Source organism: Ambystoma mexicanum, chromosome 2p (genome assembly GCF_040938575.1).
Source record: "Ambystoma mexicanum isolate Mex_15411 chromosome 2p, UKY_AmexF1_1, whole genome shotgun sequence".
Classification (NCBI taxonomy): Eukaryota; Metazoa; Chordata; class Amphibia; order Caudata; family Ambystomatidae; genus Ambystoma; species Ambystoma mexicanum.
Genome location: NC_090923.1, coordinates 1,210,365,349 through 1,210,393,249, shown reverse-complemented (window position 1 = coordinate 1,210,393,249; position 27,901 = coordinate 1,210,365,349). Strand labels below are relative to the sequence as shown.

Here is a 27,901-nt window from a genome sequence, read left to right as displayed (position 1 = left end):
AGGTGTCCGAATTCTATGAATCAGGAGCCAGGCCGCTAAGTTCAGTGTTTGCAGGCATGTGTGAAGCGTCTCCCCTTGGTCTTGCGACAACATGTTGTACGGGCAAGGCAGTTTGACTGGAGGAGATAGGGACATCTCCATCAGATGAGCTAACCAGGGTAGGCGGGCCCACATGGGGGCCACCAATATTATCGTGGCTGGTTCCTGGTGCATCTTGTGCACAATCCTGTTGAGAAGGGGAGTCAGGGGAAAAGCGTAGACAAATTTCCCTGACCACGTTATCCAGAGTCTGTTCCCCTTGGATCGGTTCTGGGGGTACCTGGAGGCGTAATCTTGGCATTGGCCGTTTTCCAGGGTCGCAAACAGATCGATCTCTGTAAAACCCCAATGTGCAAAAACGTTGGCGATGATGTCTGTGTAATCGCCATTCGTACTCCCTGGGCAACGGAAAGTCTCTGCTGAGTACGTCTGCCAGAAGACAGAGTTCCCCTGGAACATGTGATAACAGGAACATATTGCGTTTGAGAGCCCACCTCCAAATGTTCTGAGACAGTTTGAACAGCCCTGGAGAATGAGTGCCTCCCTGTTTGTTCAGATAGTACATGGCCGTCGTGCTGTCTGAGGATTAGGATAGTCTTTCCCTGTAGTAGTGTTTCCAACGATTTTAGTGCTTTGAACACTGCTAGCAGTTCCAGCAGGTTTATGTGGTTGGACCCTATATCTGGCGACGAAACTCCGCTAGCTCTCTGCTGGAGCAGGTGGGCTCCCCACCCTGTAAGGGAGGCATCTGTATTTAGAGTGGCTTCCACTGCAGGGGTTGGTGAAGGATTTCCCTTTCAAGAGGTTTTCCCCTCCACCACCGCAGCGAGAGAACTAGGGCCGGCGAGACCACTACTAAATCATCCCGCTGTCCGTTGGCCTGAAACCACTGGTTGCTTAGCCACTCTTGCATTGGGTGCGGGCGCAGGCGCGTGTTGGGAACCAAGTAGATGCAGGACGCCTCATTCCTAGCAGACGCATAGCCTTGCGTACTGTTACCTCTCGACTGGCTACATAGTGAGGGATTTGAAATAACATGTTTTGAACCCTCTCGTTGGAGGGGAAGACGAGGCCGTCCTTTGTTTGAATTAGAGCCCCTAGGAATTGTTTAATTTGACTGGGGTCTAAGCTGGATTTCTTCTCGTTGATAGAGAATCCGAGGCTGAATAAAAGATCTATCGTCTTTTGGGTATTTGACAGACACGTTACTTAAGAGTCTCCCGTTATGAGCCAGTCCAGTCGTCGAGGTAAGGATAAACTGGAATGGATTGCCTGCGCAGGTGTGCTGCCGCTACTGCTAGTACCTTTGTAAATACCCTTGGTGCATATGCTATGCCGAAGGGCAGTACCTTGAACTGATGTTTGTTTTCTATCATAAACCTGAGGTACTCTGTGAGTTGGCAACATCAAAATATGAAAATATGCATCTTTCATATCCAGAGTTGCCATGTAATCCCCCTGTGTGAGCAAAGCAATTACTTCCTGCAGGGTGACCATACAAAATGTTTGTGATTTTACAAACTTGTTCGCGGAGCGCAGATCTAGGACAGGACGCATGGTTAGATCCTTTTTGGGTAGAAGGAATACCCATGATAGAGGTACGATCTCTATGGCTCCTTTTTGTTCCAGTATCTCGACTTCTTGAAGAAGTATGCAAAGATGTTCTGGTGTTAGTCTTCGTTGACGTAGAGGTCTGTATTTTGGGTTGTAAATGAAGAGACCTGGCAGCAAGGATTGTTGAACCAAAAATAAAACCTTTATTCAGGATGCAGAGAGAACTGCTTCAACTTAAAAGGTTCTTAATAAAGAGGACTTCTTTCTTCTGTAGTAAGGATGAGGCTTCACAAAGGTGTAGCTAGTTCTCATAAACCCACAGCGTCTCAGGTGCTCCTGCTCTCTTGGGTTCCTGCAAGGAAATTGAGAAAACACACACCGTCCGTCATTTGTCCCCACCTTATATAGGGGCTGGAGTGTTGTGAACCAATCAGGGAGGTGTTGTTCAGGTAGTCTATAAAAGTTCCCATAAGACCCCTCCCTTTCTCTCGTAACAAAGGTTGCCTCCATGCCTGGTCCACCAAGCCCGCGCAACTGAAAGGAACGCCGGCCTCCACGTGAGCCGATATCGCCATAGTCGCTGGACCTCTGCAACGAGAAATGAAAGGAGAGCGTTGGCGGAGTTCTCCGTAATCCGGTACTCCCACGTTTTTCTCTGTCGCGGCTTTCCACTGCCATGTGAACGGAACTGCTTGATGGTAATCCACCGGCTGTTGGGGAGCATAACTGGTCTGATTGATGTTACCCTGCTGACATGAGAGTATATTTCTCGGGTATCGGGGAGCGGGTACGGCCGGGAGGCTTCGTTTCCGGTCTTCTCTAACCCCACCTTCCGAGTACTCGCGGCCATCAGCCGCCTGTGACCATGTATGCCCTCGACATTGTTGTTCTACCCCCTTCATTTGGTCTATGTCGAACGAACCATGCTTTCTTCCTTCCATTGCTCTAGGATTAATTGTTCTCTTTTGATCTTCTCCGTTCTGTCGTGCCGCTGCCGGTGTCTTGTCTTCAGTGTTCCGTTCACATGGGTATTGTTGAACTCTACAAATTACCTGTGGGTTACGGTTTTTAGTACCCACTGGTCCGTGGTTATTCCCTCCCATGCTTTCAGGAATGATGTCGGCCATAGAGGCATGGGAGGGGACCCGAATCTTCACATCATTTGGATCCCGAGGCAGGAGAACCTCTGTGGGTCGGGTTCCTGCCTCTTCCCAACCACGCTGCTGTCCCCTTTGGGGGTATGGAGTATTGCAAGTATTGGTCCCTTGTGGAGAGTTCCAGTTGTTTCCTGAAGGGTATTGTTGATGAGTGGAGCGTTGGCCATAAAAAAAACCTTCCGTTTCCAAATCCTCGCCTTGTGGAAGGTCTCAGAGTAATTTGGTCCAAAATCTTTAGGGTTTCATGTTCTTTTTTCGCGGTCTCTAAGGCCTCATCGACCGCCTTTCCAAACAAATTGGATTCCTCCACAGGTTTGTTTATAAGAGACGCTTGCGTTTCAGGTTTAAACCCTGAATTTCTAAGCCACGCGTGGCTTTTGGAAGAGAATTCCCTGAGCGAGTGCTCAGCTTTTTAGGCAGAATCCAAAGTGTTCTTTAAAATGCTTTGGTTAACTTGCCTACCTTCAGGGACACTGGTAAATAGGCAGGCCCGTAAAGGTTCTGCAGCCTCTTGTAGGCCTTGTATTAAAGCCATTGCACTTCTGCGTAACTGGCCAATAGAGTGGCGTTATTGGCGATACGCGTGGAGTACGCTGCCGCTCTGGTAACCCTCTTACCCAGGGTATAAAGTATTTTCCCCTCCGTCACGGGGAGCCTCGCCTGTTGATAAAGGATCCTCTCCTCTTTTTCTTGTGGTAGGGACTACCAAAGAATGTGGGGTGGAATGACCTCTAATATATAGAGGGTCCGATGGAGAAGGGCGGAAGAGTTTTTCAATTCTTGGCTTTGCACCTCTTGTAAGAGCCGGTGTAAAGAAAGATGGAGCCAGGCGGTTTTTTATCGAATTGAGGAGAGGGATGGTTTGGCTGGTTGGTGGCTTCTCTTTGAGTATATCCTCAACGAAGTCTGCTTCAGGTGCTGCCTCTTCAGTGGCAATTTTAAAGTGATCAGCTGCTTTACGTAACATTACATCAAATGTTAGTTGATCATCAATAGGAAAGGGATTTCTTGTAGGGGTGTTCTGAATAGAGTCCAAAGCCAGAATATCTGGGTCTGGGTCTTGTGGCTCTGGGGACTGCCATGGCTGAGGATCACCCACATCTGCGTCCCCCCCACCCCAGCCTTCAATAGGTTCATCTTCCATGGGCTCATGTTCCTCCTCGTTATAGAAAGGATTCTCTTGTACCTTAACTGGTAGAATGTCTTCTTCATTAAGGTCATAATTCTATATGTCCTCTTCTAAAGAGGGGTCAAAAAGCCTTGGGCATTTAGATCTAGGGTTAAAGTGGGCTTTCCTCCCTTGGTCTTCTTGGTGTAGGTTGTTCTGCATGTGAAACAAACTTGTTCAGCGTTTCCATACAGTACTCAAACTTTTCCCTAGTCCAGACTGACGACCTAGAACGGCCTAGGGGTGGAAAGGTGCCTCTCATAGTCTTCTGTCGAAAAAGTGTCCCTAGCACTTTTTCTGTCGAAAAACAGAGATCTGTGCCTTAACGTCGAAGAAGTCCTTCCTCTCCTTCAGAGAAGTCCTCTGGCGGGACTGATGAAGGTGGGGTATCCCTGTGCTCTTCTCTCGACTTCTGAACGCTATCCTTAGATCTCGGCAGATCATTGGGTCTTTCAGAGAGTCCCTAGCCTGCTGTTTTTGGGAATCAGCGCCCACAATACTTGCCAGGCTGACCTCGACGTCCTCGCCAGTCAGGAGGCACGCAAATACATCGGAGGATTGTAAGGGAGTCTGTTTGGCGGAATCGGGGCCTTGCCCCCATCAGCCACCTTTTCCAGCAATGCCGCAACTTCGGCAGTGGTAAGGCCTTGTTTTGAGTCCTTTGTTTGTCATCGCCGTATGCTTTCCTGTGATGCGTGTCAACGGAACTATGTGTTTTTAGGCATAGCGCCCTTTGTCTTGGATTGCCCAGTCGCTAGGCGCGCATGCAGCTGCGATGAGGGCTGCCGATCTCGGTGATCGGCGGGTATCACCGGAATTACCGGTGCACCCGTTGGCGCCGAAGGCTTTTTCAACGTAGTCGAAGTAAGGCCCTACGGGTTGTGTGCTTATTGTCATGCACAGGTCTTTGTTGCCGGGGTGCGACTTCCCCATAGCAGATCTTGCGCCGTGCTCATCAGGGCCAGGGACAGACGATGCGGAACGCGAGCATTCCGTCAAAAGGTCAACAACCTTCGGTTCGGAGGCCTGATGGTCACTCTCGCCGTCGTCATATTTGGTGGTAGCAGCAGTGGGAGAAGTCCCGGCCTTGGACATACCGTAGGCCGCCCACCGTTTTACTCTACGCTCCTTCAAAGTCTTGGAGCGGAGGAGCTTACAGGCCGCACACCCTTCTTCTTTACGATCGAGCGGCAAGCACCGGTTACACCGTCTGTGCTTATCCTTCCATGGGAATTTGCTCTTACAAATAGGGCAAAATCTAAATGGAGTCCTCTCCATTGCAGAGGTTATACAGAGTGACTAAGAACAACTGAGAAAGGGGGAAGAAAGGGAAAGGCGGTGTTTGAAAAGAAATGTCCACCCAAACCTACTCTTCTTACTGTATAGGCCGGCGGAAGGCCCTGCCATGTGGTCGGCAACGCCGACAGGATCACCTTCTGTCGAATCTCGCAGGTCTTCGCCGGAAACTGGAACAGGCGCTCCGACAAGGGATGGGAGGGGTGATCTTAAATATATTTAAAGAATAATCCGACCAAAGGTCGTTGGACAATAGAAGTGTTCTTTACGAACTCCGCACAAGGGCGACTAGTTTTATGGGCGGAAAAAAATTATTTGAGGGACATCAACGTGCAAGTTACAGGCACGCCCATGTCGACGTCCCCTTTCGATTCTCGAAAGACAAGATGCAATACTCCACGGTAACCATGGATTTAGGACTATGCACACCATGTGATTCTAAGCAGATTGACAAGCATCCGAATTGTAGTTTTCACAAGTTCAGCCAGAGAAAGTTAAAATGGGAGCCCCTAGGGCAATCCAGCAACAATAGGTGCGTATTGCCAAAAAGTTGTCAGAGGATAACTTTTAAAAGACACTATGGAGAGTCTGAAAAATGACACCCATAAAAAGAGTAAAAGACTGAGGGTGGAAAAAGATTCCCACTCGCTGAGGTATACCAGTCCAGCAAAACGTTCTGGGGTTGACACGGGTCTGATAGATTTATCTTTTATATGAACATCTTACCTACACGGCCACTACCGCCAAGGCCTTTGTAAACACGAGGTGCTGAAGCTATGCCGAATGGTAGCACTTTGAATTGGCAGTGTGAATCCCACTTTGAATCTTAGTTATTTCCTTGTGCTGGCAACATAGAAATATGAAAGAATGCATCTTTCATGTCCAATGTGGTCATGTATTTAACAGAAGAAGGACCTCCTGTAGCAGGGTCATCTGTCATTTTTGTGGCTTGGCATACATGTTTGCAGTGCGCAGGTCTAAACCTGGGCATATTGTTCGATCTTTCTTTAGAACAATTAAATACACTGAATAACTAACTTGATTCTCTTCCAGAGGTGGAACAAGCTCCATTGCTTCTTTTTGTAATAGAATGAGTATTTCTTCATGTAGAATCAAGCGATGCTTGGACGACCTTGATTGAGGAGGATAGTGGCAAGGTGATTCTATGAATCTGAACAAATAGTCTTTTGCCACAGTTGTCAGCACCCAACAAACTGATGTTATCCTCTCCCATGTATAAGTGAACAATGTTATGTGACTCCCCCCACTGGGGATTCATGGGAGGGTACATGAACTGGCGTGTCTTTTGCTGGTGGGGGCTGGTGTGCCCATATAGGCGGTAGCTCTGCCCAGACCTTTACCTCTTCGAAATCCTCTTTGCTGGCTAGACTGAAAAGAGGACATTGGTCCGTGTGGATTATAGAAGGAAGAGGACGTTCTCAATCCAGATTGCCAGGATTTTGAGAAACAGACTACGAAAAGACAGTCGTGTGTTGAAAGGGCAAACGGCTTACTTATAATTTGTCCTAAAGTATTTTTATATGTCTCATGCTCCTTAGTCGTCTCCAACTGTTCGTCAACTGCCTTACCAAAAAATACTGCATCTTCAATCAGCATGGTTGGGTAAGATTTTCACAGAACTGGTAAATCTTCCTGACCTGGGTCAACTCCAGAACCTTTTGCTTTACTAGTGGGATATTTTTCCTTAATACCTCTGAGTTCCACACTCACATCTTACTCTTTTTATGGGTGTCATTTTTTTGACTCCCCATACTGTCTTTTTAAAGTTATCCTCTTTAACAACATATTGGCAAATAGGTGCCTATTGGGTTGCTCTAGGGGCTCCCCTTTTTTTTTTTGCTACCCTTGAGGGAACTACAGTTCCCAAAAGGTATAAAGGATATCTGGATCCATTTTACATTTTTTCTGTGAAGCCAGCACACCACCTTATGTGGAGTGCGGGGAGATACAATGTATCCCCTTTCACATTAAAACGATTCTGTTACAGGGACAAGCTTATCTTTAATGGCTGGTGGCAGTGATAACTTGCATTAATTTGGTGCACCTTTACCGCGGGCTGTGTGCACAGCTGCAGTAAAGGCATCGAAGGGTGCTCATTTTACCAAAATGGCCCCCGTATTAATTTTTTGCCATTTTAGTGTTTCTTGTTCCATCTTGTTCCTTCCCTATCGCCCCCCCACCCCCCCCCCCGACATCCAGGGCGGGAAATTCCTTTGTGATGTTTATCTTTGGTGGGAATCCCCTGGACTCTCTGCCCAGGTTTTAGTCCATCTGCGAGGGCAGGAAGCGAGGGAGGAGTCCAAAACCCCACAGCCCTTTGTCTTCCTCCTTGCCTGAATGGGACACATCCCAGTGGGGGGGCTGGCTGTCCTGATTGGAAACCCAGAACACCCTTTTTTGTAAAATGCGGGGAGAGAATGCAGCTTGTGCTGTAGTTCCAGTTAAATACTGCGAACCTGGAAGCTGAAGAGAAGTCGACAACTGGAACCGAAAACCAAAGAGGATGAAGGAAAAGCTTCTGAAACTATGTCCAGCAATTGCAGCGCCTGCTGTGTAATCGGAGCCTTCTGTAGGCCTTCCTTCCACACGACCTGGGGACTCTGAAAACGACGACCCAGAGCCTGGTGAGACCCACTAGACTGAAGACAACCTGCATTTTGAGCCATCCCACGCATTGCTGCGACCTTGAGTTGCTGCAATACCCCAATAACCTGACACCTCGAGCCCCTGTGCAGTGCACGGTCATTTGAATTCTGAATCTCACTGAAACTTCGAGAGCATCCTGGTAGGTCTCCAGAGACAGGTATTGAGTCCGAAAAAGACCCAACAGAGTGCTGGACTTTGTAAAAACGAGAATTCAACCACGATTTTCTGTCTTCTGTGCTCCTTGAAAAGGCACCAAATCCGCACAACCGCATTTAGCCGCAAGGAAAACCTTGTTTAGAGAGGAGGATAGCTCAGCGACAACGTGCGCGCCTTGGGAGCAAGACGACACGAAGCAACACAGGTCCGATCCCCTGGTCCACGCTTAGAAACCTCTGGGTGTTTAAGCGCGTTATAAATACGTAACTAAGACAAAAAAAAATACGCAACCAAAAATCAAAAAACAATTCCTCTAACAGCGCCTTGATGCCCGCAGACTGTGCAAGCGCTTTAGAAATGTAAATAAAATAGAGCTTCTTAATCAATCCCTGCTGCAAAGTTCCTTCTGAGATCTTGTTTTAAGTCACCACGACAAGGAATCCACTGACCAGGTATTTGGCTGCAGACCATGAAGTCCTCCTGCTGCAAAATCTTCAATGCTGAGGTACTGTTTGGCTTGGGTATGTACTTGCCTTAAGCCCGTTAGGATTTCTGTGTAGCTGTGGGGTGTTTTCTGTGATGGGGAGGCCTCTCAACCAGTGCACCCAGTCACACTGCTAGAATCCTGCAAGGGTATCTTCTGTGAAGCCCCTGGACCATCTTCTAACTCTAAAGAAAAGTACTCACCTGTTGCCCAGTCTTCCTAAGGAACTCTGACTTTCGCTACTTAAGAACCGATCCTGTTGATCACTAGATCCTAGTGTACCACCTTCTGCGATTGAGAACACTCATGCTCCAAGAATAAGGGAAAGACTTTTAAGGGATTGGGCCTTTAAGTGTTTAAAAGTTACTCAACTTGTAAAGAGTTGGATGGGAACGAACTCTAAGAGTGAACAGTTACAAAAGTTCCTACTTACCTTGGATGTGTGATGCACTATTCTTAAAAGTATGGTCAACATCTTTTTCTCCTTACAAACTCTTTTGGTAGGTATATTACTCACCTGTGATTAGGTTATGCCTCTTCCCAAAGTCCTGCATGGTAATTGTATGGGTGTCCGCCAACTGTTGGTATCACCAGATTAGTCCGGTTAGGAGAATTGTACGAGTCTCCCAACTGGGTCTTGCTTCCCCTGACTTGCCGTTAGCCTGTCCAGAATTAGTGTGTATTAGGTGGTGCCTACCTAGAATAACTGAGTCATTCAATAAAGTGGAACATTAGGGTTTACTTTCCCTTTGCCATCTAACCCAGAGTCTGTGGTTCTAACTGTCACTTATAAGTCCTACATCAGTCACTTGTATAGTTGGGAAAGATCTAACCTGGACTCCTTGTGAGAAATAAAAAAGTATATGGGTTTTACTTACCTTGCGTTAAGTTGAGATAAGCAGTAACTCTGGTAACTTATTTTTGGGATGGCACATAGCTGTGTTTCACTGATCTCAAAAGCACCTGTAATTGAATATTACATCCTTAGATTTTACTCACCTAGTATAACCGTGTTATCACAAAAGTAATTATAGGTTTACACTGTACCTGGAATACGTGTTCCACTATTCACAAAATGTATATTGTCCAGTTGACTGATTATGTGATTTGTTATTGAGAGTCACTATACAACTGATTGGGTCTACTGCCCTTGCAATACTGAATGTAATTGTGAAAGTAACCATTGGTTTTTACTCCCCAAGAATAGGTGTGACCTATACAGAATGTGTATGAAAAGACTGACTTCCGTAGAACTGTTGGTTATTTCAAACAAGGTTTATACTTTGATCTGTGTACCTTCAAGTATAGTGGGGTTTTTTATGATTGTGATTTCATATAATGCGTTGGTGCTTATTTACCCCTAGATTTATCTGGGCCTACGTTTATTTAAATAAATCCTTTATTTTTACATATAGTGTTTAAGTGTTTCTTTGGAACATTTGTATTACAATTTCATTTGTACTGATTCTCTCTCCCTCCCAAGATAAACCTGGCTGCTCTGTCTACGCTACCATGTACTCCGGTGGTACAGCTTTATACTAAGAGTGGAGTCTTGTACTGCCTCAGTTGAATGGTTTTGATGAAGTTGGTAGCACTTCAGAAAAACTGTTTTAACAGGCATATTGATTAAAGTTGTCCCTCCTCCCCAACCACGCCCCCTCCGTCGCCCGAGTCCCTAAGCCAAGCATGATGTTTGAGCAGGGTATCTCAGCCATTACTCTCCCGGAGGTGTCAGCTGAAATCTAAAGACATGTTTAGGGTATGCTGGAGGACTTGTTTGACCTCAGTATAAGAAGGTGGGACTGGTGTGGGGACGCACTCTCTTATCCCACTGTGTATTGCTACAGCTTGCAAGCAGGGTGGTGTTTGCAATTCGTTTTAAAGGCCCCAGAGGTGGTTACTCTATCCTAGGGTATACAATTTTTGCACTCCTTATTAGGAGGTGCTTCAGCACTAGAGTGTGGAACACCTGCCCTTTCTCTAGTGGTGGTGAACACAAGAGAATATGGCTTGCCCTTTAACGTAAAGGTGGTCAGACGGAGATGACCTGAAGACTTTCTACTATGGGGTTGACTGCACCAGGTAAGGTGTAGTGAGGGATGGGGCGACTCTTTAATAATTTTGTGTAATGGCCAGACTAGTGGCTTTCGTTTCTTTCAAAATATCCTCAATGAAATCAAGAAACTGTGTCCTGCACTGTTTTAGTCTGAATTTCGAATTTTAATAAGTCATTAAATAACATTTGGTCATCTTCATGTACAATTAGGAATAAGTCAAGGTTGCATATTCATGTGAAAACACCTGTGTGCTACGAAGATTCTCTGTATTGTTCTTTGATTCCCCTCTTTGCGTTACTCTGCTTAAGAAGTCAATGCAACAATCGGAACTCCTGAAATTATAGATATTAGAGTACATGTTACTCCATGGCACATTATTGATGCTTTACTAACCCAGAATGAAAATGTGTGAAATGTGAATTTGTCACTTATTTTATGTTATATGCTTTTTAAGATAAGAAAAATAGTTTGAGAAGACAGGAACCTTGACTCACAAATAAATTAAACACGGTTCTGTTTTTACAATTGGAGACAAGTGAATATTGGTCAATAAGAGGAAAAAACATTGGTATCACTTGTAGACTGGTTTGTGTTTTGACTATAAAGAAGTACGAGTAAGCAGGAGTAGGAGGAAGTCTGATTCTCACATTTTCATAGTTCATGTACCTTGTACATCACAGATCCCTCATAAAACATGACCTATTACATACATGATTGGGCATTACTCCATAAATGAAACAAAGAAGGGGACTTTGTCCATCGTTTCTTCAAAACATTCACTATACCAATTACCTATGTGCATGTTTAGGGCAGAGGGAATACAATAGCATCCATCTGGGTCTGCTCTAGGCCTCTTTTTGTGAGGGGACTGGGATAAAGGGGAGTTTGCCTCAGAATATATTTGCACCTTTTCAGTAAGTGTGTGCGAGACATTTTTTGGCTTTTCTTTTATGGTGTTTCTTCCCGCTATCCAGACATGTTTCAGCGTTTGCAAAAACACCAGTCAAGGGACTTTCAGGCACGCCTGATGGCACTTGTTTTTCTTTCTCGCCTTTGCGCTACATGCAGAGGCGCAGCAGACTTTAGGCGCAGGTGGTCGGTAGGCTGCAAGGTGCCTTCTGCCGGCAGTCGGCCTTCTTTCGACACATCCATCGAAGAACAGCTCAGGGTTGTGTGCGCGTGCGTCCATGTCGCCAGGGTTTTTCTGAATAGAGGCACCTTGCAACTGCCTTTTGGGGCTGAGGACTGGCCCAAGGAGCCGGAAGGTTCCCTCGAAACATGTTTGGCCTCCAGAGCAGTCGCTTGACTTGGCCTTCCTCGTCTGACTCACAGGTGCCTGTAGGGATGTTGGATTCGGCCATCAACGCATGGATCACCCACCATTTGGTGTGTCGTTTGTTTAGGGTTTGGGGCCTAAATAATTTGCACAACGTCCCTCTGGGTGGGATCAGGTAAGGCAGAGGTTGCACACATGATGGGTGTTCTTGCAAGGATATTTTCTGTACAGCTGGGACATCATTTAAATTGAGTTCTCGGGATAGTAAAGGCAGCTAGACAAGGGCAGTATGTATAGGTAGTGGAGGTATGCATTCTCTGATAAGGGTAAGTTAATCAGTACCCCCCACTCTGCCTACTGCAAGTTCGAGGCCTGGTGTAGGCAGAAGTTGCTGATTCGGAGGCTCGTCAGAAACAGTCGTTGGGTTGGAGATTTCCGTCGATAACTTGTGTCAAATGGCGATCGTCGAAAGAAGTTAGTCAAATGAATAACTATGAAAAAGTAGTAGCGCTACAGACTGATTCCTGCCATCATAGTCGGATGTGTTACGCAATCTGAGGAACCTGATGCGCGAGGGATCATGGGTACCGTAGATGTCACACTAGGGACTATTACAAACACGCCCAGTTGACTTCCCTTTTCGAACTTCGAAAACGAAATGTGCAATACTCCGCGCCTACCACTACATGCCGGCCTATGCAACGCATGTGGTCCTAAGCAGATCCACAACCCTCAGTAATATTATATACACACATTTTATAACCTCAATAACGTTTGAGTGGAACGGGGAGAGAGAAGGAAACGCAAATATTTCTAGGTTTTTGAAAAAAGTGTTAATTTTTTTAAATGCCAAAGATGAAATAAGAGAAATAAAAGCAGTCTAGTTAGTAACAATATAAGAGAAAAGCCAACTTAACCCAACCAAGCACAGCTAGCAGAGGCAAGAAAAGGAAAGCTCAAAACTGAATGTCTTTTGCACAGGCAAAAATGGTTGCATTGGTGAAGCGCTATTATGGATATGGAGATTACATAGAAAAGATCACTGAATTGCATTAGAGCTTCTGTAGAGTCTCCAAATGGCTAACCAATCTGTTATACAGGAAGCAAATGTAGCTCATTTTAAATATGTTGGTTGTTTATCGGGTGTTCTGTAAGGAGGTGTCATGTTAAAGATATTTAACAATTCAGGGCTGCAAATGAAAAAAAATAAAGAAAATTACATACAGCCAACAAATGTGGTGTTGATTTACTCGACAAGTAACTAGTTTGAATGGTATTTATATATAGGAATGGAGCAGCTCTTGACATGTAGAAGCTACTTTAGTAGCTTTCTGTGACAGCAGCCCTTTAGTCATTACAATCAACTTTAATATCCGTTAAAGTGCAAGGTTAACAAATGGAATCAATTCATCAGCATGCGCTGCGACGATCCTCCAGAAGACGTAACATCTCCCCAGAGGGGAGCCCCTTTCCATGAGGCTAGAAAGATGAGGCCGCTAACATGTGGGAGGATCTCATGGGGAGGGACTGTTGGGGAGAATTCTGCGCTAATTCCCCTTCAACCTTAGAGAGACCCCCAACTCTTTTGCTGGACTTTAGGGCTTTCTCATTGACCCTGGAGTGAGTGAGCCCCTTTTCACTCATGTATTTTGATCTGATTTGGATTATGCGTTTCCTTTGTTTTTGCAGTCTGACAAACCTTCAGTGCAGTGTCACAGAGAAATCCTTTAGATACATTTTCTTGGGTGAACTACTGTTCCCAAGAATAGTAAACTGAAATCGACTTTACTACCCTTTTCTCTTTGTAGGTCCAGCACACCTTATGGGGAGTGCTGATGGGTTACTTAGTAGCCCCTTTTCTTACTTACTCAGGTTAACCTCACTACTTTAAAATGGCTGGTGGCAGTGGTTTAATTTTCCTACCATTGTGCTTTTCTACCACAGGCTGAACCTGTGTGACCATTGTGTCAAAATGGCCCTCGTCTTCTTTTTTTGCCATTTCTTGTTTGTGAGGCCTTTGTGTTTTACTCTACGTGCCAAACCAGGTTTAACCGCTTTCTTAGTTTTGCCTTTGTCAGGCTTCGGTACTGAAACCCTCCTCTGGCTCCAGTGTGTCTGGCAGGGCAAGAAGCGAGGAGGGGCCCGAAACTCCCCTGTCCTTAAGTCTCCAGGGCAACCTGAAAGCTCCCAGTCCAGATTGGCTGGCTGGCTGTCCTTGCAGGGCAGACATCTTGCTCTGTGAGCGACAGCTCGGCTGTGCATAAATGGGAGAAACCTGCATAAAAGACAAGGGTTCTTGGACCGAATACAGAGTCGACCACTGGGAGGACCAACCAGACGAAGAAAATGTGAACGAAGCATGCTGCATCCTTCTGAACCGTTGAACTGCCCGGTGAAGCCCTGCTGCTGTGCTGAAACTCCTTTTTCTGCTCAACAAGAGAAGCTCAGGAAAGGACGACTTGTTCCCTTGGGGTAGTGGGACCAACTAACCCTGAGACGAACTTTACTGGAAGACCTTCCTCAACTGTCTGCACTTCTTTGCTGCTGCTGGAACCGAGTGCCAGGGGTCACGGAATCCATAGCAGAGTGCAACGTATTTAAGCCAGCCAAAAGCCCCAATAGCCTCCCGAGGACCCTCCCGAAGCAGGACGACACAAGCTCAAGTCACCCCACCAGAGTGCTGGACTCAAGGAGTGAAGGAAGCCCAAACGGTGTCCAAGATCCGCAGTGGTGCCATTTACAGAGCGTTGAAAACACAAAGTGCTGCTGACCCGAATAACACCCTTAGCTGCCTCCCAACCTTTGATTTGCTGTGCAGGAGTCCTCCAGACGTCCTCCCTCTTGTCCCCACGACTGAGGCCCAAGAACACAGGATCTGCATCACTACAACCAGGCAGAAGCCTGCTGGATCCTCTTCTTCCAACCAAAGGTACTGCTCTGACTTTGGGGTACTTACCTGTGTCTGTAGTTCTGCTCTTCTCAGTTGAGTGTTGCAGGAGCTACTTTTCTAGAGTTGATTTCAGCTTTAACTTTCACAAGTGTAACAGCTTGTGGTCCAAGAGTGATTTTCTACAACAACTAACTTTGTGCAATACGTTTTGCTATCTAAGAAGTGCCTCAGCTGCATAGACTTTGTTCCAATTGTCCTGGCTCCCTGCACTCTTCTGGTACATTGACTTTGAATCTTATTGTCCCTCATAGGTGATACATTTGTTTTTAACTATTATTGCTGGGAAAAGGTCTTTATCTAGACTTTATTGGGAGATTTGAAAGTGCTCACATGCTCTGGGAACCCGTTTAACCTTTTTCCTTTCCTTTCTACCAACCTCAGAATTTTACAAAGTACAAAAATGATTTTTAAATGCCAAAACTGTCCTAGTATGTGAAGTCACCTCAAGGTGTAGGAAGTGCGTATGAAGCATCTCTAAAGAGTGTTACATGTTAAAGGTATTTGTACCACGCACGGTCACCAATGGAATTGGCCCTTAGGCGCTCAGGCGGATCTGCAAGCGAGACGGCAGGATGGGTTAGTAGGGTGAAGAGGGAGTAGGATACTGAGAGAAGTGGTGTTCTGTTGGCAGCTTCAGTTCGGTATAAACCTTGCGCTGAGCTTTGGTGCGGATCAATGTCATTCCCCGTGTGCTGGTAGTGCGGCTTATGTGTTGCAGTGTGATGAAGTGTGTGCGGCTTGGTGTGCGAGAGGTGGTTGTGTGAGTTTGTGAGAGTTGAGTATGCAGACATTTTGAGCTTTTTGATTAGTGGGTTATATGTCTTGCAGCTAACCTTCGCAGTATGGCTAAATGACTAGGATTTTGAGGATCCTGTATGGTGGGGAAAGAGGCCCAGGTCTCACAATACACTACGTTTCACCATACAATAGACAAAGATGTAGGCCATGCCTAGATTTGAGTGTCCTGCAAAGACGTGAAGCGGCATAGGTTTCAGAATACATTCTGTTTCACCATATAGGGGGCAAAGATGGAGGCTATACCTAGATGTGAGCGTCCTGCATAGTGGAAGAAAGTTCCAGGTTCTGCAATAGGTGGGTTTCAACCTAAAATAGACAGAAGGAGGCTACACCTAGATTTCAGAGTCTTGCTGAGTGGGATCGAGGCCTAGTTATCCTAATAACTTATGTTTCACCATACAAAAGACAAAGGGGGAGGCTATACCTAGATTTGAGAGTTATTTGGAGTAGGTGTGATGCAAGCTAATGTTCACAATTCTAGCCAAATGTGGCCTTATCATTCAAAAATCTATCTAGATGCGACACAAGGTAACATTTACAGTTGTGTCTAGATGGAATGCAGGCCAGTGATCATACATTCTATGCAGTGTGCCCATTGTTATTCACTGTTCCATTTCGGGCCCGGCGCAGGCTAATGTTCACAACTCTATCCAGGCGTAGCACTTGCTAACATTCACAGTTCGGTCTGGATGCGACGCGGGCTAATGTTTAAATGCTAAGTGTGGCATTTGCTAACACTCACAATTCTGGCTAAGTCTGGCATTTGCTAACATTCGTAGTTCTGTCCAAGTGTGGCATTTGCTAACATTCGCAGTTCTGTTTGGATGCGACGCAGACTAACGTTACAATTCTATCTAGGTTTGAGTGACTAAGTGATGTTCGCCTGGCAACCTATGTTCTTAGGTAAGGTAATGTAGAGTGGCAGGGCTTTCCGGAGTAGTGATTGCTCCACTCCCCACCCATGCCACACTTCCTTTTTAGTTGCTGCTGGTTGACGGCTGGCCACTGCCTTCGTTTGCTTCCCCTGCTGACACCTGCAGACATGGTTGGAGCTACCCTTTGCCTGGGGCCCTTAGCCGAGGGGGCTGCACGGGCAGAGGGCTGCCCTGTGGAGGGCAGTCAACACCACGTTTTTCATCAATATGGGCCAGGGGGTGGGCTGGGAATCAATGTAGGGGGAGCGGGCAAGGGGTCCAGATTTAGTGGGCGCGAAATGTTGCTGGGGATGAAAAAAAAAAAATCAAGATGCATTTCACGGAGCACAGGAGGGTTTCTCCTTCCTGCTTTCACTCACCTGCTTCGCCTAGATCTAGATGGCAGAGCAGTGAGTTGTGCTGCATTAGGGCACCAAAAAAAAAAATTTTAAAAAAAAATAAAGGGGCGGGAGTCCAGGAATCAAGGTGGTGGGAGCATGGAAGGGGTCCGGGTTTAGTTTGCGACAATGGGGCATGGAAGAAAAAAGAAAACGCAAGATGCGTTTCACATAGTCCAGGAGGGTCTCCTTCCTGCTTTGCCTAGATCTACTTGATTTGCCTTGATTATGAGAATTTAATTTGAAGTGTATTTTTATTGAATGCTTTTTTAAAACGGACCAGTAAATACATTATTTTACTAGAAAACCTTGAGTGCAAGTGTTCTTTGCATACTTGTCTTGGTGAATTTCGATGCTACAGCTCACATTTACCACTCTTGAGACAAGTCTGCCTGCTCAGTCACACTAACACCTTGCGAAGTACAGACCTATACAAATAGGTGGGTTACCTAATACCAAGAGGACAAGACTGGTGTAGTCTCCCGCAGATTTACTACATAAATTCTTGCCCAACAGGGACTTCCCTCCTGGGGACAAGGACATGCATCTGGGACACTGCCCCTTTATCTCCCAACGCCCAACCTTTCCTTACCTAATCCGAGAAAGTGTTTGCTGTAATGTGTCAGACAGTCTCACTACAATTGGTGCTGGGACAAAGAAGAACCCCAGAGTCTGGCATGAAGTGCGTTAGACCAGCTGCTGTCTATCAAACTGGCAATACACTGCTGCATAAGCTAAACAAAAGCAGAACAGTGGGAGCAACATTCGGAAGGAGAAGTCGGAGAGCTAAGAGGCAACCAAAAAGCCTGCGAGTTGAAAACTGGGCGTTCAGAGGCTGTCAGGAAGCAGCCGTGTAAGGTGAACCGAGGGACGAGAGGGAAGCTTCTAGTCAGTCGGCTGTGAGCCAGCAACCCTGAAGTCGAGAGTTAGTGCGGTGTTGGTGACCGGTGGTGGATGACCTTGCGGTCCAAAAACTACGCAGAGACCATCAACCCTAGCCTACTGTGGAGCCGGCCATGTAGGCAATTGTACGGGAAGTACGAGGAACTATGGTGGTTGTGCGACCTGTAACCAGTGGACCAGCTGGTCTGAAACCTGCACCCTGACCGCCAGCAGTAACGGACCGCCAAGTAAAGCGGGATGAAGAAGAGAAGGAGGAAGAACAAACCTGCAACCCATGGCAAAATCGGTGAAGAGTTCGCAGTGTGAAGGTAACGGTAGAAAATCCAGAGGGTGGTGGGAAAACTTGAGAAGGCAAAACCAAAGGCAAGAGAGGAGTAGATCATTTTGTGAGATAACTCCCTGGTCAGTTCCATAAGACTGTGGTATTGAAGAGTCAAGGAGGACTCGGGACCCTCTTCCCAGTGGGTGCAGTTTGAAGAGGACTAGTAAAGTGGTGAGATGTCCAGGAGAGCTTGCGGAGTCTCTCCTTCGTCCTAGTCCTAGTGGGGGCAAGTTGAAGGACAGTGATTAGATAAAGAAAATATTAAACCTGTGGAGAGAAAGAACTGATGGAAAAATCTAAAACTGAAATAACTTATATTGTAGATTCAAGGAGAGCCCAAAACGTGTCTCCCTCATCCCGGTCGGACAAATAAAAAAACAATGTTCAAGTCGCGAAGAACCTACTAAAAATCGATGGTAAACTAGGACAAGGGAGCCATTCTCAGAGTCCCTTCATATTTGTGAAACACAAACTGTGAGAAGGGAGTCATTCTACTGGGTAGAATAAGAACTCTTCCATTAGTTTAGTGATTGTTTGTGACAGGGATAGAGTAGGAGTTGTGACTAGGACAGTACCTTTGCTTTGATCATCACAAACCTCCTGACAGACCAGAGTTTTAGTTTTGGTGAGGTAGGGAAACCACCTCAGGGATCAGATAGCATTGCATTTATTTTGTGTTAAATATAAGTTTATTGCCAAAACTAAGTCTTCACTTGGTCACGCTCCCAATTACAAGTCACCACAGCGCTCATTGATAACTGCATACCAACACAAAAAAATACATGGTACACATTTTTTATGAAGTATAAATAATCCTGTAAAACATGATAAAAATTATTTTAAAATGAGTCATTAAACTTGCTCTCCTTGACGCGGAACATAGAAAGCACAGCAAGGGAATTTCAACTGACAAAGACAGTGCAGGTCGACGTTGAGTGAAAGACATTTTTACAATAAAGGGATTAAAGTATTCTATCAAATATTTGCTAAACTGGACAAAATAAATAAACTGGACAAAAAACAAATATAAAGTGCTTCAAATTGTCAGTGCTGACAGGGCAAAGAAAACAACTGCCATTGTCAGCTGCTAAATTGGCCCACTTAGCGGTGATGGCTCTTAAATGAAGCAGATTAAACCCGCCTCAAAACACGTTCATGGTTGTGCACTGAACAGCCCTTAATCTGCCTTCATCCAAAAGTCCAGTATGTATTGGTTGCAGGGCGGCATATGTCTAACATAATACTTTAAGTAAAGCAACATTAGAAACATGAGAGGTCCAGAAAGCATTATTTGCCAAAGGGTCCAACTTGCAAACCACACCTTTTGTTCCACGGCTTGCAGATGGATGTTTTTGCATTGCTTGTGGCCTCCCAATGTACTCCTCAGCCTTCGTTTTTAAAAGAAATACCTAGCCCTTCAATGCAGTCAGCAGGTTCAGCTTTTGGGCCCTACTTAAGCTTTTGATTATTGGGGTCAAGTGATGCCAATTCTGTCTGTGGCAATTTTGTGAAGTGGTCCAGCATCAATCCGGTTTTCAGGGAAAACATCCTTGCAATAACCGTGGCCTTCAAAATGCTTTCCTTTGATTTGCATGCACCTCAAACACTTCTGCCCCTCAACACACACAACCATGTATTCTGTTAATGCTGGAGAATTCATCCACATACCATGGGTTTCAGGATGGGAAGGTGGGGGCAAGGGGTGTAGTGTTCTGCCAGAAGAAACCAGCTCTGTGTCTTCATGGTTTTAATGAGATACTCGCAATACCAATGAAGGCCAAAAGTAGAACAGCTCTTTAGAGTTGCAGACTACCAAACTATAAGTATTCCTGCCTGGGCCACATGGATCTTACTCAGAAGATTTTACAGTTTAAGGTATGTAAAGACCACCCCGTAAAGAGGAGGATATAGAAATATGAATGAATGGAGGCAGTAAGATTGTCAGAGGGCATCTTGCTCCTTAAGAATGTTCGCGGAGGCGTGGAACATTGGAGTGCTATAGCCAATTGAGAATAAGAAACTCTGATTTGTAATTTAACTTTGTTCCATTTATTACATTTGTTACATTTGTTCCTTGGCAAAACTATGTTGGGATTTGTGTCATATGTTCTTAAATGTGATTTAGTTAAATTAGGAAAACGGGTTTCAAAGTTTGAAAAAAACATTCTTAGGCATGGAGTAAAAAAAATTAAATAAAAGAAATTAAGGAACAAACATCCAGTTTGCGCATTAAGCAAGTAAAATCCTTTAAGTTGTTGCCAAATAAAGATTTGAAACTGACAGAAAACCTCAGACAGTCATGGTACACAAGCCTGTAAAGAAGCATGCAGGTTTACAGCCTATGTAAAGAAAAAGTGCAAGAAACGCTAAGCATGCTAGCAGCAACCTCACCAGATGGGTGCAGTCAACTTGGTCCATAGTACTCAACTTGATCATTCTTCATTTTTAATAGAGGAGTTATTGGACCACTGGGTGTTTCCTCATAGCCCGAGTTACCAGCCCACTTAACCATGAACAAGTGATGTGGAGGCGGGCATAGGAAAGCACCACACTCCTTGGGAGGTTAGCAGATATGAAAGGTGTCATTGTACGTTTCAGGCAAGCCAACTACAATGGAGGGGACAGATTGACAGGATCTCCCATTTAATTTTCTGGGTAGTATACCCAGTTTACTAGAAACAAGATTTCTCAGATGTATTGGGACCCTATCAATCACTATAACCAGCATCATTTGGATTATTGGATATCCTGCCCCTCCCAATCTTGCAGCCAGCTCTGACTGATCAGCAGAAGACCCACCTGGCGCCATAGGGTAGGTTAACCACCAGCAGTGAGGGAATGCTCTTGTTCAGCTTAAGTTCCTGCAGTGTGGATGGGTCCACATGTAAGGGGCTTGCTCCCAGCTTCTCTTTCAAGTATGTAGGAAGAGTACTGACGGCATACCAGTCCACGGAGGGCAATACTAGTGTGGATGGAGAGGTCTCCAGAGCATTCTGAAACAAAGAAACAGGAGTGCATTAATACAGCCTCTCGGACACCAAGTCTATGGCATGATTGAATAGCATCCATCTCCACATAACCAAGACTTCTTAACATGGCTGCTGATAAAAATGGATCAGAATATTGTGCATTGGAACACCAAAACGTAATCCCTTTTGCAAAACAAAGCATGTAAAGTTTTATTGATCGATCGATTTATTATATGTGGGTACACTACGCCACAGGAAGGTAAACACTAGATTGGATTAGCATGATCTCAACATTAACCCCGGAGGCCTCTACTAAGGAACAAATGCAAAGACGGAGAAAGCAGCCATGGGGAAGTGCCAGGGGTGCAAAGGACCTTGGAGAATACAAAGCTTGAGGCCCATACTCCCCATCAAAGACTTCTGGTAGCAAGAAATTTGCTGTCCAGGTGCAACACAGCAGCACCCAATTATCTCAGCACCCACATCCACTTTCTACTCATCTGTACTATCCAGTCACAAAGCAAAGGAGGGTCAACAGGAGGACAGAGAACCATGTGTTTGAACAAAGGTTCAATTGGGGAAATGTACAGATTCGGGCCAAAAAAAGCACATAAAGTGGAACCAACTTGAAGGGTCCACCATGAGGTTAACAATTGAGCTATTTAGCTTTCAAAGCTTACTGCAGACTTCCTTCCTTGTGTGGATGTCTGATTCAGACATTCACACTCCTGAGATTTTTAAGTGTCTCTGCACATTTATCACCTTGATTGGGCAATTACTATCATCTGCTTCTCATCCTCTGCATTGCTGGGCCCATGTGCATTCTCCTTTTAGAAAAGCACAAGGATGGATACAAGTTAGGGCCCTATAGAGGTGGACCAAGTTCTAGTGTGTGCACTAGGATTAGGAGGCAATGCTCATCTACAGGCTCAAGTCCTCCCCCACCCCCAAAAGGCCCCTTCCTTGCATTTCGCATGGATTTACAGCAATAATCTTGTGACCAAGGCAACCTCTTGCAACATCTATTCTTTCATCTTCAAATTGGATCTCTTCTTGTAGCTCCTTGGCAATGATACTGGTTAATTCCTCCACCTTTCTGAGGCTCATCCTCATCAGGTGTTGCCACCTCTCCTTACAACCTCCGCCTGGTGTCTTTGATGTGTTTTCGGTTCCCCTCATGAAAGTCGCATGTGTCCTCCATTCTCCTTCATATTCATGTCTTTTAATCTTCCAGATGTGTCCAACCAACCTTCTCCACTGATCTTTTACTGCTGATGCACCTTTCACTCTCCGGTGTTCTCCTCAGACCTCTTCCTGGCGTCTCCTTCAGACTTGCAGTTTGTACCTCCTCCTGGATTCTCTTGATCCTCTCCAGATTATCCCCTCCAACCTTCTCCCCACTCTTCCTTCTGAATACTTTCTCCTTCCTTCCACCCTTCCACTCAGACATCTCATTTTAACAGCCTCCTCAGGTCTCCTTCCCTCTTCCCTACGGTACTCGCCCTGCTGCTTTTTTCCTCCAACCTCTGATGTTCTCAGTCTCTTCCTCCTATTGCCACTAAACCACTTTCTCACTCCCTCCATCAGACAAGTGCCCAGATTCCATCTCATCTGGTAAGCTCCAGGTGCATGTGCTGCCCTTTGTCCTGCAACCGCAATGCTAAACTCTAATAGCAGTCTCCTTTCCATGGCTGGCTCTTCTCTGTTGTGACGCTGCACGTAAATGTTCCATAAACATCCTTCCCTGGGGCCTTCTCAAGCCAACCCTACCCTCAAAAGCAGATTTCCTGTGCCAGAGGATGATTGAGGAACTCTGCATCATCACGTACCACTGACCAAGCTTCCTCACATTTCAGCCCCACCGGCATAGACCCTCCACCATGAAGATGGCAAATCTACAATAAAAGACTTCCTCTAGAGTCCTCATGGTCCTCCCTGCACCAGTTTCATCACCGGCACCTCAGATGGTCGACAAACAACATGCACAGAGCCGTATTTGAAAACCACAAAACCACCTGCTTCAGTACTGCATTGTTTTGGATCTTGCATATTGCTCTCCGACACTACAATGCTGCAGGAGAGTCCTTTCTTTGCTTGAGCATTCATCTCTGACCTCTCCATCACCAAGGGTCTTGTGGCCTAAATTCCACCGGAACTCAAAAAACTGCTCCTTTGAAAACGTGTGCACGAGGTAAACCTTTAACATAGATGCCTGCTCAAATCTGAACCAGTGTCCACAAACTCGTTCTGGCCTAATTAGGTAAAGTATTACCTGTAATTTCATTTGACATTCTTGGAAAGAAATCTCAAACTCTTTGTGAAACTGTTTCGACCCATCCTTTACAGTGTTGCATATTTATCTTGTAAAGTTACTTTCCAGCTAGTGTGGTAGCGGGACAGTCTCATTTTGTGTTCGTTAAAAAAGTGGGTAATCGACTTCTTAACCACACCACTCCATCTCCTGGGTTGCTATGCCACACTACCACGCTGTGAGCCTGGTGAGCTCAAGTCAAATCACTGGCACCAAGTCAGGAAGACCTATCTAAATTCCCGGGCATGGAAAGTCACCCTAAAAGCCTGGTCTCTCTCTTGGAACTCAAACACACCTTTAGGATGCAGTAGGGAGCGTCATTGCAAATTCTCTTCTGGATACCTACGGCTTCTCTAACTTCTGAAGTGGCAGCTGTGTACATTAGTATCAATAAGCCTTTCAATTATAATTTCCACCCAGCCTACCAAAAATGAGAACTGCCACTTGCAGGGACACCACTTCACTGTTCCACTCATACCAGCAAATGTATTCTAGAACCGCAACAAGAGCTGCAGGGCTCCACAAGGACTTGGCGTAGGCAATGCTGGTTGCCAGTAGTTGCAGTTTCAGCTCAAGCTCCTCTTTGAGGTATTCACTCCAATGGATGAACTGAAAAACTTCTGCAGGGTTCACATCCAAAATACACGCTCGGTCTTCCCCAGCCCACTACTTGCAACATTAAAACTTTTAAGTGATGTCCAATCACGGACATGCTAAACCCCTGAATCTCCCAACACCAGACATACTCTGGCATGGATGTTTATTTGGACCTAGTACCCAAACCCCATTTCTCACAGATCACACACAAAATCCACCCACTTCCCAGAAATCAAGACTGATGCAGCAAAAGTGCATAAGACATAGCAGTTTCCCAGCCTGTGAGGGCAACCAGAAGGCCAGAAGACAGACCTTAATCGGAACAGCACAGCAATTTTGAGTATAGGTTAGTCGAAATGTCATTATGCAGTTAAATAAAACAGAAAATAAACAAAAACAAAGAAATGGGGATACAAAGTACCCCTGCAGCACTTCACTGTAAGGTGATCTGTGCTGCATTAAACACATGTATCACAAAAGGCGAAACAACCCTTGTGATTACCAGTCAGGGGACTGACCATTGTCCAATATAAATGAGTTCAGCAAATTAAGTGAAAAGCCTTTACTTACCTCCTAAGTCAGGTCAAGGTTCAAAGCATAGCAAAATATCTAGGTTGCAGTGATGTCACTGGAAGGAAAGTTGCCAAAAAAATACATCTTTTTCCCCAAATCCCCCAGGCCTCAAGGGTCTGGTTTGTAGAAGTAGGACACTTATTCTGTTAAACTACATAGTGTCAGCTCTCTCTAATAACATCCTAATGAGCAAGGGGGAGAATGTACAATCTGCTGACATTTAGGTGCTGAAATGTATAAGCTTATACTGACCTTCGATCAGGGCTGTGCAAACTTAGGGCTCTCAATGTTTTTGAATACAACTCCTATCATCCCTAACCAGCCTAGTGAGTAGCCAGACATCATAGGAATTGTGGTCTGAAACATCTGACGAGCCAAAGGTTGCAGACCCCTGCCTTAGACGGACCAACACAAAGGACTGCAGGAAGAGACTCAGGACACTCAAATTATAAGAAAAGAACCAACTCACTGCCTTCTAAACCTTCTACACTGTCCTCTCCCTCCCCCCCCCATACTATGGAGTCCCTGCCCACAGGAATGTGTCACTTGAGTAGTCATATGTTATTGAAATAAACGAAGCAACAAGACAGTCATGGTACGAGTACATATTTAATATGTACTCGTACCATGACTGTCTTGTTGCAGAGCACTGTATACCGAGTTGAAGCTGCCAACAGAACACCACTCCTCACTATCCTACTCCCTCTTCACCTCACTAACCCATCCCACCTTCTCGTTTGCAGATCCGCCTGTGGAACAACTCCGTTGGCGACGGTGTGTGTGTACACACACACACACACACACACGTGTCGAGGTCCCTCAGATTGTTATTTTTCTGACATGAGGTAGCAGGTGATGTAGCTGGAGTACAGTTGTATCCAAGCAGATATGCATCAGACAAGCTCATAAGCATCCACGCGCCTTCTCTCAGAGGGGAGGAAGGGTGGGTGCATGTGAATCTAAGCAGATACAAGCATCAGAAATATGATTACGGTGAGTAATGCATCCCTTCTGAGGCTTGTGGAATCTGCTTGCATCACATGCTGCGCATAGATTAGCGAGCAGTGTTAGGAGGTGGGATGTCAGAAGGTTCGTGAGCGAATAAATGTCTAAGAACCGTGTGTCCCACTTGTGTATCGGTCTTGGAATGAGTGTCAATGCAGTAGTGCCGAGTGAAAGTATGGATTGAGCTCCATGTAGCTGCTTTGCAAATACTGTCTAAAGGAACATTTTGTAGAGTGAGCCCTGAGCGTAAAAGACAGTGGCCCTCATTACGACCCTGGCGGAAAGGGGTTTACGCCGGCGTAATGCATGGCGTACCTTTCCGCCCGACTACGAGTTCCCGTAGCGCCATGGTGATTTTTACGCCTGCTTTTTGCAGGCGGAAAAATCCATGGCGCTACGGGACTTGTTAATTACGCCACCGTAATTTACGGTGGCGTAATTAACGCCTTCCCCACTCCCATTATACCCTATGGGGCAAAAATGGGAATGGGGAAGGGTAAATGGGGATTGGGGACTTACCGCCCCGCCAAGGTCGGAATGGGGCGGTAAGTCCGCCAACCACCATGGCGGAGTTGGCAGCTTAGCGCCATGGACCATGGTGCAAATTGCACCATGGTTCTCCGCCAGGGTCGTAATGAGGGCCAGTGTCTTATTTGATGGGGAATAGCAGTTGTGTACATCCGACTATCCACCTAGAGATGGCATTCTTTGAATTGCAGTCACCTTCTCTGCCTGGCGGTATGGAGACAAACAGTTGATCAGTCTTTCTAAGCGGTCTGGTCTTGTCTACATAGTAGAGGACTGCCCTCCTCGCATCTAGTGTGTGGAGTGTTACCTCACCTGAGCTGTTGGAAGAAAGCCGGTAGCTCAATTGACTGGTTTACATGAAATTTGGAGATTAATTTAAAGGAGAACCTATGGTGAGTATGTAAAACCAGTTTGTCTTTGTGTACAACAAAGAAAGGATCCTGCACTGACGATGCTTGTTTTTCACCAACTCTTATGGAAGTGATTGCCACTAAGAAGGAAGTTTTATAAATCAGGTGTTTGAGACTAGACCTGTGTATTGGCTCAAAAGAGGGCCCCATGAGCTTAGCGAGTACAACATTGAGATCCCATCCTGGCGGCGGGTTAGAGATTGGCGGGTGGAGTCTTTACTCCCTTCATGAAACCGGTACCTTTCACCATGAGATCTGATAGTGGGAAGTGGTGTAAGCTGACAAAGCCACCAGGAGTTGAATACTAACCCTGCATCCAACAAGTGGAGCACATATGTAAGAATGTGGGAAGGAGTACATTTAATTGGGTTACTGTTTAGAATGGCACCAAATTATAAATCTTTCCCACTTGTCAAAATAACAGTGTCTAGTGTTAGGTTTTCTTGATTCCTTTAAGATGTCCATGCATCTTTGAGGCAGGTTAAGATGTCCAAACTCTACGACTTCAGGAGCCATGCTGCCAAGTTCATTGAGGGAGGTTGAGGGTGCACTGTTTGGCCCCCGTGCTGGGAGAGCAGGTTGTACGGGCATGGGAGTTTGATGGGATCGCACAACGCCAGTTTGCGCAGATGTGGATACCAGGGTTGTCTTGCCCACATAGGAGCAACTAAGATGAGCGTCTTTTTTTATTGATTTAGCTGAATTACATCAACCTTTCAATATTTTTATACAAAACACAGAATGAAAACTAATGTAAGGTTCGATTTTTAATCATTTCATTATCAATTTTCACTTAAATAAAAAAATAAAAAAAATTCCATCACCATTAGTCGACAGTCATGCATTATCTAATTATCCTACTTTAACTAAAAAAGGAAATCATGCAATCATTACACAAGACACAATTAACTAGAAGTTTAGATGAGACTAGGTGTCGTTTCCCACATTACCCTGATGCCGACTACCATGATTTGATGGATGGGTTCACATTTTCTCAGTTACACAGGTTTAGGGATTTGATAAACTGAAAAGTTGCAATACGAATGCTTATTGATTTGGTAGATCAAATCATAGGCCATCTATATTCTGACGCCATATTCCCAAAATATGCCAAATGCTTATGAAAATGTGTGACTCAATTGAATTAATGCCGGACATTTCACTAACAAATATCCCTGACCAGATCATCCATAGGGCATTCCCCTGGGAGCCTGGCTTGGGGAAAACCTGGATGCGAAGTCTAGAGATTGCTCGTTTTCACTTGTAGCGAACAACTCTATTGTGGGAAACCCCATAGAGAGAAGGTGCGTTCTACGACCTCTGCTTGAAGTTATCACTCATGTTCTTCTGGTAGGGGATCTCTGCTCAA

General features: G+C 45.5%; 1 protein-coding gene across 1 annotated transcript in view; it reads right to left on the bottom strand.

Annotated features, from left to right (window-relative positions):
- ATP6AP1 (ATPase H+ transporting accessory protein 1) overlaps window positions 1–27,901 on the bottom strand; it is a 386,669-nt gene that overhangs the window by 265,489 nt on the left and 93,279 nt on the right. The window contains exon 4 of the mRNA XM_069645470.1: window positions 20,939–21,132. Coding sequence (XP_069501571.1) covers window positions 20,939–21,132 — 194 coding nt within the window. The remainder of the gene's footprint in view (window positions 1–20,938; window positions 21,133–27,901) is intronic.